Below are 17,123 nucleotides of genomic sequence, written 5' to 3'. Positions count from 1 at the left end.
TGGAAAATACCAAGTCTTCCCCTCAGTCGGTTCTTTGTACCTAGGTATGCTAGATATGTGAGCGGTAGGTGGACCTGAGAGACAGGTAATGACGTTGGCAAAGCCCGAGCCCCAAGTTGCAGGTCCAGAAAAATCTCAGAACCTTCTGTGGTTGTCTTTAGGTAGCAGGGAACTGAAATGCCCAATCCTGGTTTCTGATGTGATGGCTGCTTAATCCTACCTTCTAAGCATTTTGATGATAAGGACTAGAGCTAGGAATGGGAGGAGGATTATCCAGTTTCAAATAAAACAAGGACAAATTTATATACCCCTGACCATTCTTAAAACTTGCCTATTCAAGCCAGTAAGCAACTGTACAGAACACAACAACAATCCACTGGGGTTACTCCCAGCCCACCCAGACTAAATCTCTTGCTCTGATTGAGTGTGTCCTCATCATTCCCTGAATCACAGGGCTTTCAGGGTCAGATAAGGATGTGAATTTTTAACTATTTCCTAAAACCAAATGCAGCCATGCGATCCTGTGGTTCTGCCATTACACTTCTTATGGCTTGAAAAATAACCATCTTTCTTTCAAAAGGACCAAGGGAGGTCAGACCATAGGACAGTTTTGTGTCTTTGTACCTGCCAGGATGGGTAGTGACATTTCAGTGGTCCTCCATAGTGTGGGAGGAGAGAATGAATAAAGGGATTAAGGAAGGAAGAGGGGGAGGCACAGGGGCAGCTCACCCTGAGGCCCGGGGCGGGGCCGGGGGGGTGGGGGGGGGAGCGGGTGGCGGCAGTGGGAGGAGGATACTCAAGCATTCCCTGCCAGATGCTGGCTCAATGCAGGGTAAACAAAGGGATTATGTAAATACGGGATTAAAAAATTTTAATGCACATTAGCATTCAGAAGGGTAAAGCCATTGAGCTCTTAAGCCTAATGATAAAAACATTATCTTGGGAACATTTTAAGTCTGGAAATACTCATGCTAAGGCTAGGGAAGCTGGGTTTGGAAATATGTGTTGATTCTCACTAAAAAGTGGTATTTTTCAAATCGTCCCATTTTTAGTTCCTAGTTGCCTCTCAGAAATGTCCCAGCTCAGAATCATTTCTTGCTCCCTTAGTGTAGGAGAACCGTGTTAAATATTTGGTTTTTAAATAATCCCCTTGCAAGATCTTACATCTGCAAATGAGAAGGTGTATATTTATATTTTAAAACCAAAATGACTCTTAAATTTTGTGTTTCAAACCAAATTTTAGGTTGATTTTTTGGAATTTACAAAATGATAACATGTAAGGGTTATATTTATACCCATATGCCAGACTATGTTAAAGTATCTGTATCTGTTTTTTCTGTGTTTTCAAGTTATTGGTGACCAAATTTATATTGCTTGCACATTGTAAATTATATTTTTAAACTGGGGGTAAATTGTAACAGTTAATTTCTGGTGATCTGAAAGCCAGTTTCTAATGATACAAAGCTATGTTGATTGATCCTCAACTGTGACATCACGGATGGAATCAGCTCCAGGGAAAATGATGTTAAAATCAGCAGCATGATTAGAGTAGAGAATCTCTGATCAAAATGTGAATTTGGGCATAGGCTAACAGCTCTACTACAAACTAAAAGGAAGGTTTCTGTTGAACCAAACCAAATTCTCTTTTATTTGAGAATGAGGGAATTGACAAAACTTCTCCCCTTTTCTATCCATCAAAAGGAAGGGGGGGTTGCTGCATTAATCCATCAAATACTTTAGACCTGTTTATCATTCACACAATCACTGGATTTGGGTTTAAACAGAAGTGATTTTCTTGACTTGACACATTTAAATATTCATGGTTTTGAAACAGATAAACTTGATGACTCCAAAGAAAAAGATATGCTCACATGCAGGGACAGACAAAAACATGCAGCTGTTTTCTGAGTGACTGCGCTGTACTTACATCCAGTAGACCATGGGCACCATCGCTGCTCTCCTTGTTGGCCCTGCACATGGCTTGATAGTCATAAAGGGTAATTCTATAGAAGAGAATGGAAAGGAGCTTCACTAAATGGGAAAACACGAGAACCAAATGATGCTGTGGACCAACCAGCAAGGTGAACAGTCACTACCACCACCAGCCAGTGCAGCAGTGACAAACACAAATCAAGGCAGGCCTAACAAAGGTGACAAGCAAGGGACACAACAAAGTCCAGGACTGGAGACACAGTCATGTCACACTTGGAACTTAAAGAATAAAGAGAATAAAGGTATCGTTGGGATGGAGAGTTGGGAGAAGAAACCCCCCAACTTGACCAAATAGTCATTTTGGTTTGAACAATGATGACTTGCATGGACCAGGATACTCCAAAGAAATATGCTCTTTTAAACTGAATTCTGGGCCCCTGATGAAATCCACATGGACCATGTCTCCAAGGTCAAGGAGAGCTGGGAAGGGCCACTTTGAGTTAAGAAATGGCAGGATCCTCTGTCTCTTTTAAGCACTAGGAAATAGGCTTGGACCAAGATAAAGCCAGCACTTTGACAATTTGTTGGAAACCAGCTGGCTCATTGGTTGTTAACCCCCCTTCCATTACCACTACCATGGTAGTGAATATGTGTATACTCACTACTAAGTATGCTTTCGAAAACAGTGCAGTCTATGAAACAGGAAAATGGACATCTTTTTCTCCCTTGGTGATAAAAATACAGCTCTCATCCCAGTTATGATCTTTACTCATTTGCAAAGATGTTTTACTTTACAATTTTTACAGATATTTTAGTTTCCTCTTAACAAAGTAAAAAAGAATGGCAATTTCCAGCAGCAAGTTAAGAGCTTTTAGATGGAGCGAACACCTTATCCCAAAGGAGACATGCATTTCGTCCCTCCCCCAAGCTCCTCTTCCCACTATTCCTGGCCCCGCAAAGGAGAGACACTTAAAGTCCAGCCTGAGTTATGTTAACAGCTGCCAGATGACATGTTAATACTGTAATACATGAACTTCTAAAGGACTGGAAGGAATTCTCCCTACAGGAATACCTTTCTGAAATCATACAGCGCATAATGTGAAGCACACTTAACACTGTGCTGGACATGTACACTAGAATAGAAGTTCCATGCTGCAGGACTGGGGTTGGATCTGTTTCACACCTAGCACAGCACCCAGTACGGAGAAGGTGGTCCAATTTAAAAGGTTGAATGCATGAATGATTGCCTGATTGCATGAATCTTGAATAGTCGATGACACAGCTGAGACTGAAGAGGTCAACTGCAAAATGTGATGTGAAGGCTTTCTCCCCTAGACAATAAATTAGAGATATCACACGCACGGATTAAACCAAAGAGCATCTATGGGCACCAAGTAGAAAACTGGCCAGCTGACCAAATTGAGATGGAAACCAGCTCCTGACCAGCACCACACAGGCATCATAGGCAGCAAAGCCCAAGAGAGTACCAGTGTCACACAATCTCCTGGCAAGTCCCCCAAAGCCCCTTCCTCTTCAGGACATTTCTAGTCTTGCTGACTGTCCTCTGACTTTTTTCCTCCCGGCAGATGCAAGCAGAACCAGTGCATACTGAGACAGAAATGAAGCCTATGAACCAGCCAAGTGTCTGGCTCAGGGAACTCCCTGAACAAACTTCTCACAGAAACGCTCATCATTGATGCAGCCCTGACACGAATTCAGCCACAAAATCAACTGCAGGCCAGGATGGACAAGTCGAATTGGCCCCTGACTGGCCTACCATGCCACAGTCTGCATCCTCAACAGGGGATTTCGGCAGGTGCCCCTGGAAGGGCTTTCTAGGATTTGGCAAGAATTATTATTAGCTTTATCCTTTTCCTCCTGCCCAACTCTATCTCTGCAGCTGGAATTTGGGTCAGAGCTGGTGAGAGGCAGCATGGGTTGAGTGGAACTTGAGTGTGTTTGGGGTCTTGTAGACATGGATGCAGTGTGGCCTTGGCTTAAAAGGTTGGTTCTGCCATTTATAATAGCAGGTTGCTTACTTCTGAGGCTTTATTTTTTCATTTATAAAGTGACTTCCAGAGATGTTCTCAGATTTAACTAATCAGGCATGTGGACGTATACTGAAATATACTACGCAATGTGCTAGCCTTGTTATGACAGAAGGCCTAATTTTGTTCTTTGCTAGATTTTGGACTCTTAAAGCTACACTATTCCCAAAGGTCCAAGTGACTGGTAGTGTGACTTAATGATTAGCAAGCTAGCTTTGAAGTCAGTGACCTGAGCTCAAATCCTAACTCACCCACTTATTACAATTCTTTTTAACCCTCTTCGTGCCTCAGTTTCCTCATCTGTAAAATAGTGAGAATAATGGCTGCCTTATAGGGTGGTCGTGAGGATTAAATGAGATTATACACATGTACTGCCTTTAGCACAGTGCCTAGTACAGAGGAAGCATTCAACAGAAGGCAGGGCTGCAGCTGCTGTTATAACTTATTAGTCTGGTTTTCACTGCCATTATTAATTAATGGGGGTGGTGTTAAATGCATTGGGAATTGACTCAGGCTTTACCCAGCTGGCTGGAGGATGGGTAGGCCTCCTGGTTTTCTTAGCTCATTGGCATATATGATGCAATGTAAAATTCACACTTCTTACTGAAGTAACAGACACCTTCAGAAGTCATGCTGGGGTTATCAACAGATGATGTGGCAACTTCTGTCCATGAGCTTCATAGCTGAGGACAGGGTAACAACAGCTAATGTCTACTGAAGTCTATTTAGCAACTGTGAGCAAGGTACTCTTCTAAGCATGTCCCTACAGGAGAGATTCTAATCATCCCCATTTCACACAGGGGCAAACCAAGTCTCGGCTAGCCTAAAAATGTGCCCAAGCTCACACACCTAACAAGTGGCAGAGCCAGAAGTAGACGGGGGCCATGCTGAATCCACCTCGCTCTGCCTTCTGCTCAGCAGCAGGTTCTCACAGGTCCTAGGAAATGCTTAGAATTCAGCCCTGTGCCCCATCCCAGAGTCTTATTGGAATGTCACAGGGAATGCTACCCAAGATAAGGTCTCATAATCAATATCCAGGATCAACTTCCAACCCAAGCTGAGGTGCTGTGATGGGGTCACCAGACCAGGCTGGAGTAGCTGGCCAGGCTAGTGAGAGCCCCTTGCCATGGTAACCACCATGACAAACAGATGGCTGGAAGCTCAGGATTCTCCTGGGATCATTTTTAAAGGCTCCAGTTTACTTGTTGGGTCCAAACTCAATTGCTCTAGGGCAGCTTCCAGGCCAGGGTTCCTGCCTTTCATTTCACAAATAAGCTTTCCTGATCTGATTGCCACTGAGGAGGTTACAAAACAAACCTTCTCTCTCTTCTCCATGCTTAGACAGCTTTAACTAGACGTTGCAGAAAGAGAGACTTCCAGATTGTTGCCCTTTTTGAAGTGATTTTGTTACTGTTTTAAATAACTCTATTTTGTGGCTACCTGTATCCTGTTCGGCTGATTATAGTTAAAGAACATGATAATTGCCTGCTTTCTTTCGGGTCTAAAATAAGCCCTGAGCATCGTGCCCAGCCCAAGATTGGTGCTGTACTGCTGCACTCAGCGGCAGGAGTTTATTCTTATTACAGATAACATGCCTTAATCCCCATGACATCACCACCAGGCCACGGCAACCGCGGGCCGCTGGGGAGACCTTATCATTAACATCTCTGTGCTCCCCAGATAGGTCTCCTTGAAACTTTGACAGAAGGCAGATACAGTCTCTGAAGAAGAAACTCAAAGCAATGCAGACCAAGCATGGGCAACCCTGTGTATCCTGTACTAGGTAGAGTCTTGGGTGTCAGGCTCATGACATTAGGAATTGCTTAAATCCATTTTGCTGATTCTGCTCTTTTCCAACTAGACAAAAATCACGACCAAGAAAAAGATTTCTTCTAAAAATTAGAAGGTTGAATTTCAAAGGCATGAGTTCAGCTAATTTAAGCTCATTAGTAACGGTGGGGACCAGCATTTATTAAACACCTACTTTGTGCCCATGAGGCCAGGTACATTACCTGCAACGACTCTAACTCACTTTGGCTAAAAATTTGCCTCAAAACCAGTCTTGAAACAGCTTAATGTTTGCAAATATGGCCCTAAAACAGGACAGGGAGGCATCTGACATAGAGACCCACCGAGGGACATATTTAAGCAATTTTGAATCAAAAAGTATGAGAAGCAAAAGTGACTCACTAGGGTAGCATGTAAAAATATGTATCCTTTGTTGAGCTATAAAATGTGTTCTCTGGGGCAGTTTTCAACTTGCAAGTGTCAGGGCATGGAGCAGGAACATAGGAAATTCTAAACAAAGGGATTGTCATCATGGGAAGTTTACTCATTCATACATCTTAGACAGCCAGGAGAATGGAAAGCTCAGTCAGTCTGTTCCATCTGAACACTAATAGTAGATCCAGAAGGAGCTCTCCCGTCTCTCCTTTTTGCCTTGGTGGCCATCTCATCCCATAGCATCTTCTTACAGAGATTGTACTGTTCTTTATGATCAACACAGCACATCTAACACAGCAGAGGTGGTGAGTTGAAGCTGCCTTTGAATGCTCTGATGGAAAATCGCTAAAACAAATCTAGTTAATGAACACCCATCATTAGAAGAGAATAAGTGCCATAAGGCTGCACCAGCTGAAAGCCCAGCACATAGGGTATTGGGGCCACTCAGGGTCCAGTGCAGAACCCTGAGAGGGGAGCCTCACTCATTCTATACATTAAGCAGAGGGTCTATCAGCCCCAAATGCTTTTCATCAACAGGTGCTGAGACTATAAAAAGAAACAAAGTCGCAGATACTGACCAAATGAACATCTCACCCAGGTAATAAAAGCAGTAACAATAAGAAATAATCAATTACTTTCTGCCAGTCAAGTATTATCTCTGATGTCAAGGGCATGGAGAGGAGACTAAGGCTCAGAAGGTGAAGTCAATGTGGCTCTCCCAGCCAAATTTGCTTCAATCCTGGGGCACAGGATAACATGCACAGGTGCCTAGTAGGTGCACCTAGCCAGTGGCTTGTCTGCCCATTCAACTGCCCCTTCCATGAATATTAGCTTTCCTTGTTAAACTGAAGGGGAAAATGCAATTATGATTAATCCCACGTAGAAAAGGCTAAATTTCTTTTGCTTCTTTGTTTGAGTAAGAAATAGAAGGAAACAGCTAAATTCTGCTTGGGGAATGAGTGAATGCAAAACCCACCTGAGGCAGGAAACTTGGATGCTAGAGGAGCATCCTTGGGCTCTGCCAAATGCCTGGCGCCATGTGTACATTTCACAACAACTGCACCATGGTAATGCCTGAGTTGCACTTAGCACAGTGTGGGGCACGCAACTGAGGCTCAGGATGTTAGAACCTAGGGATGTTGGTGTTGCCGGTGTCATTACTATTAGTCAAACCCAACAGGTGTTATCGAGTGCTCCTGCTGTCATTGCCTGGGGTCAGACATCATTGACAGATGCATTAGATGGTGGCTATGACCATCTGTGTTCAGGACTGCACGGGCATGTGGGGTGTGGAGAAAACTAGGAGTTAGGAATATAGCCTCATCTCTGGAAGGGTTTCAAAGTGGATGTCACAGGAAGCAGGATTCAATAGTTAGGGGACTTGGGTGGTCTGAAGCAAACTGGGGCATGTTGGATGTGGCAGAGGCTGTCACAGTCTCCCGACAGCCATTCTCCTCTCGCAATGAGCAGAACACGGACTTTTTGATATGCACGTTTCCCAGGTTCTTTTGTAGGTAGGTGAGGCCATGTGATTAAGCAGAAGTATTATATGGAAGCAAAAGTATTGTATGGGACTAAGTACTTAAATAAAGAAAGAAATTTTAAGAAGAAACTTTACTTGGCCTTTTGGACCTCCTAGAATCCTCCTGCCAGCCTAGATTGCAGAACTAATGGCTGCAGCTCAGCAGCTATCTTGGATCATGAGGTAATCTTGAGTTTAAAAGCCAACTTAGAAGGAGGTAAAGAAAAAAAAAAGATGTGGTCATGTGTCCATGATGACAACATGAGGCCCCCAAATTAGTATTTTCAGACTTCCTTCACATAAAAGAGAAAAAGACTATGTTCTTTCATGCTTTGTTATTTTGGAATTTCCTATTATTTCTAGTAGAACCAACTACTAACCAATACATTGGACTTCAAGTTTGAAAGACTTTTACTTTCTCTCAAAGCAAAACAAGCATGAATCTGAACAAATATCCCTGCAGAGAATACTTTAGTCTTCTCCAACTATGGGAAAAGATGAGTGGTGGCCAGGAAAACATGGTCTAGAATCTAGAATCCAAGAGACACGAGTTCAAATTCCATCTTCCCACATACTACTGTGGGTGAATTTGAACAAGTTACTAAAACGCTTAAAGCCTCCACTTCCAGTTCCTCTTTTGTCAAATGGCAATAATGATAGTAGGTATTTCATGGATTTGCCATGAGGATTAATTAAGGTAATGCATGTAAGCTGCTTGGAATAATGCCTTGCCTGTACAGCTGACCCTTGAACAATGTAGGGGTTAGGGAGCTGACCCTCTGTGCAGTCGAAAATCCGAGTACAATTTTGCCCTCTGTAAACACAGTTTCTTCATATCCACGGTTCCGTATCCACAGATTCAACCAACCACAGACTGTGTAGTACTCCAGTATTGACTATTTAAAAAATCCGTGTATAAGTGGACCCCCACAGTTCAAACCTGTGTTGTTCAAGGGTCAACTGCAATTAGTATTCAATAAATGAGGCCTGCTGCTGTTATGATGTAGATGACGGTGGCTATCGTTATTGTTGTAATTGGGGATCCTCAAGCAGCAGCTTTAGGGTTTTAAAGAGCAGTCCATTGGAATCCCCATGTTTCTGCATTCCAGAAAGTTTGGCCCAGAAACACACTTGTCCAAGCCAATCTGTCTTCTTGTTCCCTTCAATGCCACCTCTGACAAAGCATACTTCAGTGGACACAGTCAGGTCAACAGGAAGCCAAGAAGCCATTACATTCCTTACATGAGTTGTTGAGTATTAGACATCGGTGGAGCAGTCGGTATGAGAGAGCAGCCATCCAAACATAACAGACTTCTCCTCTAACACTCTCTGGATTCCAAGGCCAGGGCATTCGCTGAAATGTAACGCAATCACCAAAGACAGGGAAAGCTCCAGTCACCCGTCATGGAGCCAGTGCAGTTCCATCATATGGAGACAGGGGTAGAAATGGTCCAAGTCTTGAATCCTACCTGACGAGTCACCGTTTTAGAAAGGCAATTTAGAAGGAGCCGCCACAGGGAATTCTACACGAGTTGACTATGTTAATGAATATGTAGGGGTGAGGTGAGGAAGACGTTCACCAGGCCCCGCAGGGAAAATACGAATGGCCTTGGAGGGGTGAAAGCTCAGGCATGCTGCGCCATGCACACAAAACAAACAGAACAGAACAAAACGGAAAAGACACAACCAAGAGGGATAGGAATTCTCAGTAGCTCCCAAAGCAAAAACAAATTATTAGCAAGCAGTTCGTTTCTCTGCAAGTCAAGGGCCAGGTGTGCCCCATGGGTCTTTCCTTCCTCGAGCTTACTTAAATACACAAAGAACAAGGGAAGACCCTTTGGCAGAAACCACAAGGATGTTTGGTAAAAGCATGCATTATTCCATTTAACCCTCACTGCAGGTATGAAAATCACTCTTTCAATTTCATTTTGCTGCAGAGAAAACCGAAATTATGGAGTTAAAGTCGCCAAAAGTCAGGCAACTTCAAAGTTGGGCAGCACCTAGACTGGCACCCGGTGCGTTTAACTTAGTATTTCTTGACCCTGACTGCACCTGAGAATCACACGGATGCTTTTAAAAAGCATAAATGCCTGGGCTCCGTCCCCAGACAAATCTAATATGAATCTCTTGGGGTACAGCTGGAGCATGGGTGTGTTTTAAGAGCTCTCCAGGGGTGCTTGCTGAGTCCAGGCCCACAGGCCCACCCCCAACACTGTGACTGCTGTGCAGTAACTACCTTTTGGGGGTCATTAGTGATTTAAAAAAGAAGAGAAGAAAATTAAAAAAAAAAAAAAAGATTTCAGACATTTGGAGCTCTTATCCAAGAGCTAATCTTACCTCCTATTTGTAGTAGCGTTGCAATTTGCAAAGCATTTTCACTTCTCTTATTTCAGGTGATTCTCACAAAATCCCATCTCACCAAAATTCCTATTTTGGTGGCAAAGAAACTGAGGCCCAGAGAAATTGAGGAATCTGTCCACGGCCACACAGAGGCCATTCTGAGGCTCAACCTGAAGTCTTCATATTTCAAGTCCAGTATATCAAAGAGGCCCTATCAGGAATCTTGGACTCTGCTATGACCAGCTATATATATTTTTTCTCACTTTTCCCTGGATATTTGACATTGAGTCCCATCACTGGGGGCAAGAAGGGGTGGGGAAATAAATGAATTCCTGTATAATAAAAAACATTTTGAAACTAGATTTTCTCTTAGTATTGTGAGAAGGGCAAAGTCACTGCCAAGGCCAGCAAGGAGAGCCATGGACTGTGGCTTTTGAGAAATATGAATACAAGGCTCTTACTGGACATGAACTTGAGTTAAAAGAGAAAAGCAGCTAAAATGAAAAGCCCTAAATGAGTCAGGGCCACTTGGGGAGTCCATTTACTTTCCATGGTAAGAATAAAAAAGTATTTCAAGTCTTCTGTTTGAAACACAAAAAGCTGACCTGGAATATGGTATCTTATGAGAAAATATGTGAAGCCTGGGGACATGGCTTGGTTTAACAATTTATCAACTTCAGTTAAAAGAAATCTGGGTGATCTTATCACTCGGCTGGCCTCCCATCCTGAAAGTTCTGCTTGCCCAGATAAGTCACTGCTGGGCCAACATCCTCCTTGGCTATCCTTCACTTTGTCTCAAACAAAACTGAAGGAAGTTCCATGCACTACACAATGTTACTGTACATAGAACCAGGTAAAGGGGAGAGGCTAGAAAATTCTCCCTGTGTTTAGACTGCAGGATGTTTGAATCCAGCTCTGTTACACAGAGACAAGTTCTTAACCTTTCCAAGCCCCATTATTTCCATCTATCAAATATGTATATATATACCCAGATCCAGCTTCATGGGCACGTGGCCTGTGTAACTGGACAGAACCCTGCACTTAGAAGGGCTGCGTGATTTGTTTAATGCTCTGCTGTTGCCATCTTGAAACTCTCAATAATTTTTGAGCAAGGGGCACCACATTTTCATTTTGCACTGGTCCTGTTTATACCTGTCTCACAAGTTGTTGGAAAGGACTGCAGGAAGTAAGATCTGTCAGTTGCAACCTAGGCCTGGTATGTTGGTAGGTGCTCTGGGAAGGTAGCCACTGCTACCTTCATTATTTTCACATTGCTGAGGCTATTGGTATGTTATTTGGCCCTGGGCACTATGTCATCTGTAAGTTGGGTGGACAGAGTCAAGTCAGAGACTCAGCCTAAGTGACCAAGAGTGACCACTTTACCTCTTAGATGGTTTGCACATGCTGCTGAAGAACTTTCTCAAAGCTCCCTCAAGTTGGTAATTTGTTCACACAAATCAGTGACTTCCTCCCACATGGCACTGTAGATGCAGAAGTGGATGTTCTTTCCCTCTGATGGCACCTAAGTAGAATGGCCATCGGGTCACCAGGTAAGTGGCCAACCAATCAAGGAAAGAGTCCATGCCAAGTAGGCAAGCATCGCCTTGCTTTAGAGGGAGAGGCAGTGACTATGGACCACTGGAGAGACAGATAAAAGGGAGGTTGATAAAGGGAGATGGCGTTCTTTACTTTGAGCTCTGTCTTTCTGAAGAAGATGGTTTGTAGGGCTCTTGCATATGAAAGGTGTTTCTTTAGAAATGGGTGTAAGCAGACAAAATTAAGAAACTTTGTGCCAGGGTGCACTGTCCAAGATGCTGAGATGAGATGTCTGCTATGTGAATGGATCCTGAGCTTTCCAGGGCTCAGCCATGTCACCAAAGCAACTTAACCTCCATGTATCCTGTGTTTGGGGGTGGGGTACAGTTTAACATGGTGCCTGACATCTGTCCCAGGGCACTGTTACTTTTGGCTACATCCTTTCAGTGCTTCTGAAATACAGATCTTCTCTGAATAAAAGGACTGTCAACCTTATTTTCTGAGTAAACATGCTGGAAAGGGCAAGGGCTTGAACGTCTGAGTTCCAGGAGGACCTCAGTACCCCAACACTGGATGGAGACCCTATCACCAGGTGTCATGGAAAGCCCATTGAGAAATGTGTGAATGTAAAATTAAAAAAAAAGCATCACCTGGTGCCAAGTAAAAAGCTAAGTCAAAGACCCACAACCACAAAAATCATAGCAGCAGCTAGCAATTACTGAGCCCTTATATATGCCAGGCACCGTGTCAGAACTTTATGCTTATTATTATCTCATTAACTCTGACAGCAACCTTTGCAAGTAATTATTATTATCATCTTCATTTTCCACGTAAGGAAACCAAAGCTTGGGGAGGTACCATGACTTATTCTAAGTCATGCAGCTAGATTTGAACCCAGTCCATCTGACTCCAAAACCCAAACTCTCGTTGCTGTCCTGGCCTCGTGAGGGGGCCTTTCAAAGAAGCCTAGGAGGTTTGTCAAGTAATTCCCAAATGACAGCAGTTGCTGTTAAAATTTAGTAGAGAGTCCCAGCACTCCTCTTTTCTCAAATATGCTAGCTACTCTTGTGAAAGTTCTAAATTCATGTCAACTATATTTCACCCACATTAAGGAGAAGTCCAGGAATTTAAAATTCTGCTACAACCTTTTTCTTTCTCCCACCAAACTGTTTGAAAGGAATATCTAAGAGGGAAGAGGAAAAAAAAAAAGTCATTTTGTTAAAAAAGTTGAAAAATATGCTTTCAAATGAGAAACATGTGTGTGCTTATTCTTCCTCTTTTGTCTCTCCCTACCCCCACCAAGTTGAAAACAAGCTAACACAATACAAATGTACATATCCACGTAAAGATACAAGAAACCAGTGGTGCCCTGGATGGCAGACAATCCAGCAGAGCAACCCGAGCCCAGCTCCAAGCCCAGTTTTCAAGCTTATGTACAATGACTCCTGGCAAAAGAAGGAAAAAAATGTACTTGAATTTTAAAGAGGGACTCGAGCAGAGGTGAACACTCAGGCAGGCTGGAGAGCAAGTGTGTCAGAGATTGCAGAAGTGCTGGAGTCATGCCATTTAAAAATATCATTTCTTGTTTCCTTGCTTCTGGCACAAACAAGCTACGGAATCTCAAAAATTGGGTCATCATTTTTGAATTCCCTGCTTTCAGCACAGCACTCAGTTGGTCGTATTGACTAGCTTAAAAGTCTGATTTTCTGAGCTAATGCTTCCTGGCCATTCAGCTGCAGGGGAGTAATAAATTGGGGGGACTGTCTTTCCCACTGGCAGCCAATGTGCAATAGTTCTCACAGGCGAGCCTAGGTCCATCCTTGTATTTCCTGATATATATTTAACAGCATCATATATGTCCAGGAAAGCACCACTAATGGGCCACCATTCTCCCTGGGAGGCCAAGGGAAGGGAGACAGGTTGACTCCTGGGGGGAAAAAACTGGCATCCTGATCTCGCAGGGTGATGATCTTTCTCATTGGCTTTGGTGTTCCCAAGAGCATGGCTGGCTTGCCCACGGGGGATGCGGGGCTGTGAGGAAATCATCCTATACGAGCTTCACTTAGGGTCAACAAGAGCCCTCACAACTCAATTGAGTGGTCCCTACCACCAATTTTAGCAATTCTAGCAACAGATTTAAACTTATCTCCATCTGGGAGCAGGTTTTGTGAACTTTTACATGATTTTCTAAAGTTATATCGAGTCTCTAAACATCACTTCCCATCCCTGAGTTCCAGATTTCTAGCAAGCTGCCCCAGCTTGTCAGTGTGAGACAAGACTCCCTCCTCCTTTTGACCAGGTGAAAATGCTTCCTGCTTCTCTGCAATCACTTGTTTCAGACCAACATAATCACCTCCCAGTGCAGGCTCCGACTTCAGGACCAGCCTCTAATAAATGCTATGCTAAGGGAACAGGGAATGCATTGTGAGCTGAGTTTCTGAGACTCTTAACACTCATGCAAAAGGCATCGAATTTCAGAAGATCTTCTGGAGCATGAACACAGCCATGGGGTCAAGTCTGGGCTTGCTTTATTTGACCTTGGTTTGTTTTATTTTATTTAGGCAAACTTTCTCGGGGGACGCAAGGAACCATAAAATCCCTTACCTTTTAAAGGAGCCCATTGTTAACAATTTGTTCATCACAGCTCCCTCCACCTCACCAAAAAAGTCTCCAGTCTGCAGGGAAGAAAAGAAGACCCATGAGGAAGTGTAGATAAATAATGTGCCCAAACACCAGAGAAGAAATAAAAATGGACACACTCTGTGTCCTGGAGCTGACAGGGGCAAAACAGCAGGTTTTCAGGACTACTGTTACATAACAGCGGAAAAGGTCTTAATAGTCATGAGAAGTTATGGGATTACAGAGCAAACTAATAAGCAGATGTGACTATTCCAAATACATGGCAGGGGCGGGGGGGCGGGGTAAGGGTGACATTGCATAACACGTGCTGAGTGTTGTAATTAAAACACACATGCACACGTGTGCACACACATGCTCACAAGCACACACGCATGCACCATTACTCTTGGATAGAGGGAGTAGGCATTAATCTGCTCTCAGTCCCTTGTGATTAAAACACTACTTCATACAGACAGAAACAGGCTGTGAAAGGGCTTCCTAAGCAGTAATAAAAAGAATTGTTTATAATTCCTAAATGACCTGTTTAGGGATATATAGCAGTCTTCTTCATCGGCTCTATAAATTTCCTACAGCAGAGAATATGTCCTTTCTCTAAATTACTTTCTGAGGAACACCCTCATTTTGTCCATAGGCAGTTAATATGTTGACCAAGAATGAAGCTGTCCAGCCCTGCGAAAAGAAGGCTCGGCCAATCAGACTTCCAATGGCCGACCCCAGCTCTGGGGCTGTCTTCAGGGCACTGGAGGCCTAGCAGTCCTTCCCCAGCACCAGGCTGATGCTTCTGCAAGTCCAGTTCTTGGTGCTGGCCGAGATTTGCCAACCCTGAATGGTGGAATGAAGGATTAACATCCTCGGGCATCCCTCCAGATTCCTGGAGCCACTATCATCAGTGTCCCAAGGGCGAGGGTGTATCCAATACAGCAGAACAGAGCTTGGAGCAACAGCCTTCCTCTGCCAACACCCTGGAAGGGGCCAGTGTAGATCAGTAGAGAACCCCCATCTGTACTGTGGGTGCTCTGAGGATTTATAGCTTATGTGGAGGTGGGTGGACGGCATTACACTCAGAGCCCAAATTATATAAATTCCATAGGCTTTGTAGGATATTAACTAAATCCTGATTCCATTACAACGCAGTGACCTCAACAAGGCTCCTAGGAGTTTTCAGGCAGAAAGGCACATACAGACTTCGCCAAAAAGTCAGAAAAGAGAGGAGGAAAGAAAGAAATGACATTTCACTGACTGAAGGTCAAGCATTGCCTTTTTCACTCCAGGAACACTTGAACATTTGGCAAACTCTGTGGGTATGTGCTGCTGCTGGGAGCAAGAAGGACATTTGCATTTCTGGTGTGTAAATATGCCAGTATCAATGGAACTGGTTGTTGATGAAGAAGAATTAGCCTAATTGGAGTACAGGAAACAAGACATCAAACAAGCTGAGGCAGGGTAGGCCCGCAGGCTCCCTGGGCTATTCTATCCAGAAATAAAGCACGGATCAGAGCCCACATGTAGTGGCCATGGCTTGGGAAAGGGTCACTATTTCAGTGGTTCACTTTGTTGGTTGGTCCAAGACTCACCACTGGAAGACATCGTCATGTCCTTCCTCCCCCAGGATCAGGTTCCCACCCTCAGCCCTCCATGATTATGGCAGGATGACAGAGCTCCTCCTCACAGGGGATTGATTTGGTTTCTCACTCCTCCCAGACACACGGGCATATTACCATAGGCCTATGGCCAGTCCTGCTCCCAAGAGACTGGCCTTGTTTCATGGGCTCACCTTTCCTATCTAATGTCCATCAACTGTCCAACATCCAGTGATGTCCAGCATCTGAGGAGACCATGTATGGGCAGCTTGAGTCTCAATTGTGTAACTGTCACCCACCAAAGGTGCATTTAAAATCCCACAACATGGGCTTCCCTGGTGGTGCAGTGGTTGAGAATCCGCCTGCCAGTGCAGGGGACACGGGTTCGATCCCTGGTCCGGGAAGATCCCGCATGTCGTGGAGCAGCTAAGCCCCTGCGCCACAACTACTGAGCCTGCGCTCTAGAGCCCATGAGCCACAACTACTGAGCCCACGTGCCACAACTACTGAAGCCTGCACGCCTGGAGCCCATGCTCTGTAACAAGAGAAGCCACCACAATGAAAAGCCCGCACACCGCCACGAAGAGTAGCCCCTGCTCGCCGAAACCGGAGAAAGCCCGCACGCAGCAACGAAGACCCAACGCAGCCAGAAACAATAAATAAATAAAATAAAATAATAAAATAAATAGACAAAAAAAAATCCCACAGTGTTCTCATAGATAAGGGGGGAAACTGAAGCACAGTTCCACATGTTACCTGGAGCCAGTGTTCACAAATTAACAAGCCATTTGAGCTTAGACACTAAGGAGTCATACTTAAAGACAATTAATTAATTTATTAGGCATTAATGGGTCTATCGCACTGTTGACTATTAAAACATTTTAAATGATTTAAATGACACTTCATTATAAAATGCTAGTATCCTCAAATATTAGAGTTAGAAGAAGCCTTCTTTAGTCAACCATCCTCCTTTTATAGAGCCCGCCAGGAGTCCCTGGCAGGTTAAGTGATGCACCCAAGATCCGAAAACAAAAAGAGAGCTTGCATCAGAAACCATCTGCCTCCACCTCTGGTGTTACTTTACTACACCACACTGCTAAACTTGTCTTGATTTGACTTTCTTTTAACATGCCAATTTCATTTCTAATTGCAGAAAAAGTTGTCAGCCACCAAGTTTTAAAGGAGAAACCCGTGTTTCTCTATTACAATGCTATTGATTTTAACTCTTATTTTGATTTCCAAATATCAGTGGAGCTTTCTTTGCTGAGCACCCTAGCTTGGTTTCTTTCCATCTCTCCCTCC

At 43.9% G+C, this 17,123-nt stretch overlaps 1 protein-coding gene across 1 annotated transcript in view; it reads right to left on the bottom strand.

Annotated features, from left to right (window-relative positions):
• CACNA2D3 (calcium voltage-gated channel auxiliary subunit alpha2delta 3) overlaps window positions 1-17,123 on the bottom strand; it is a 791,777-nt gene that overhangs the window by 69,089 nt on the left and 705,565 nt on the right. Inside the window, exons 31-32 of the mRNA XM_061195439.1 lie at window positions 14,206-14,276; window positions 1,928-2,003 (exon numbers count right to left, since the gene is read on the bottom strand). Of these exons, the coding sequence (XP_061051422.1) occupies window positions 1,928-2,003; window positions 14,206-14,276 (147 nt within the window). The remainder of the gene's footprint in view (window positions 1-1,927; window positions 2,004-14,205; window positions 14,277-17,123) is intronic.

Source organism: Eubalaena glacialis, chromosome 7, assembly GCF_028564815.1.
Source record: "Eubalaena glacialis isolate mEubGla1 chromosome 7, mEubGla1.1.hap2.+ XY, whole genome shotgun sequence".
NCBI classification, from domain to species: domain Eukaryota; kingdom Metazoa; phylum Chordata; class Mammalia; order Artiodactyla; family Balaenidae; genus Eubalaena; species Eubalaena glacialis.
Note: the sequence above shows the minus strand (reverse complement) of the source record. Positions and strands in the feature narration are given on the sequence as shown.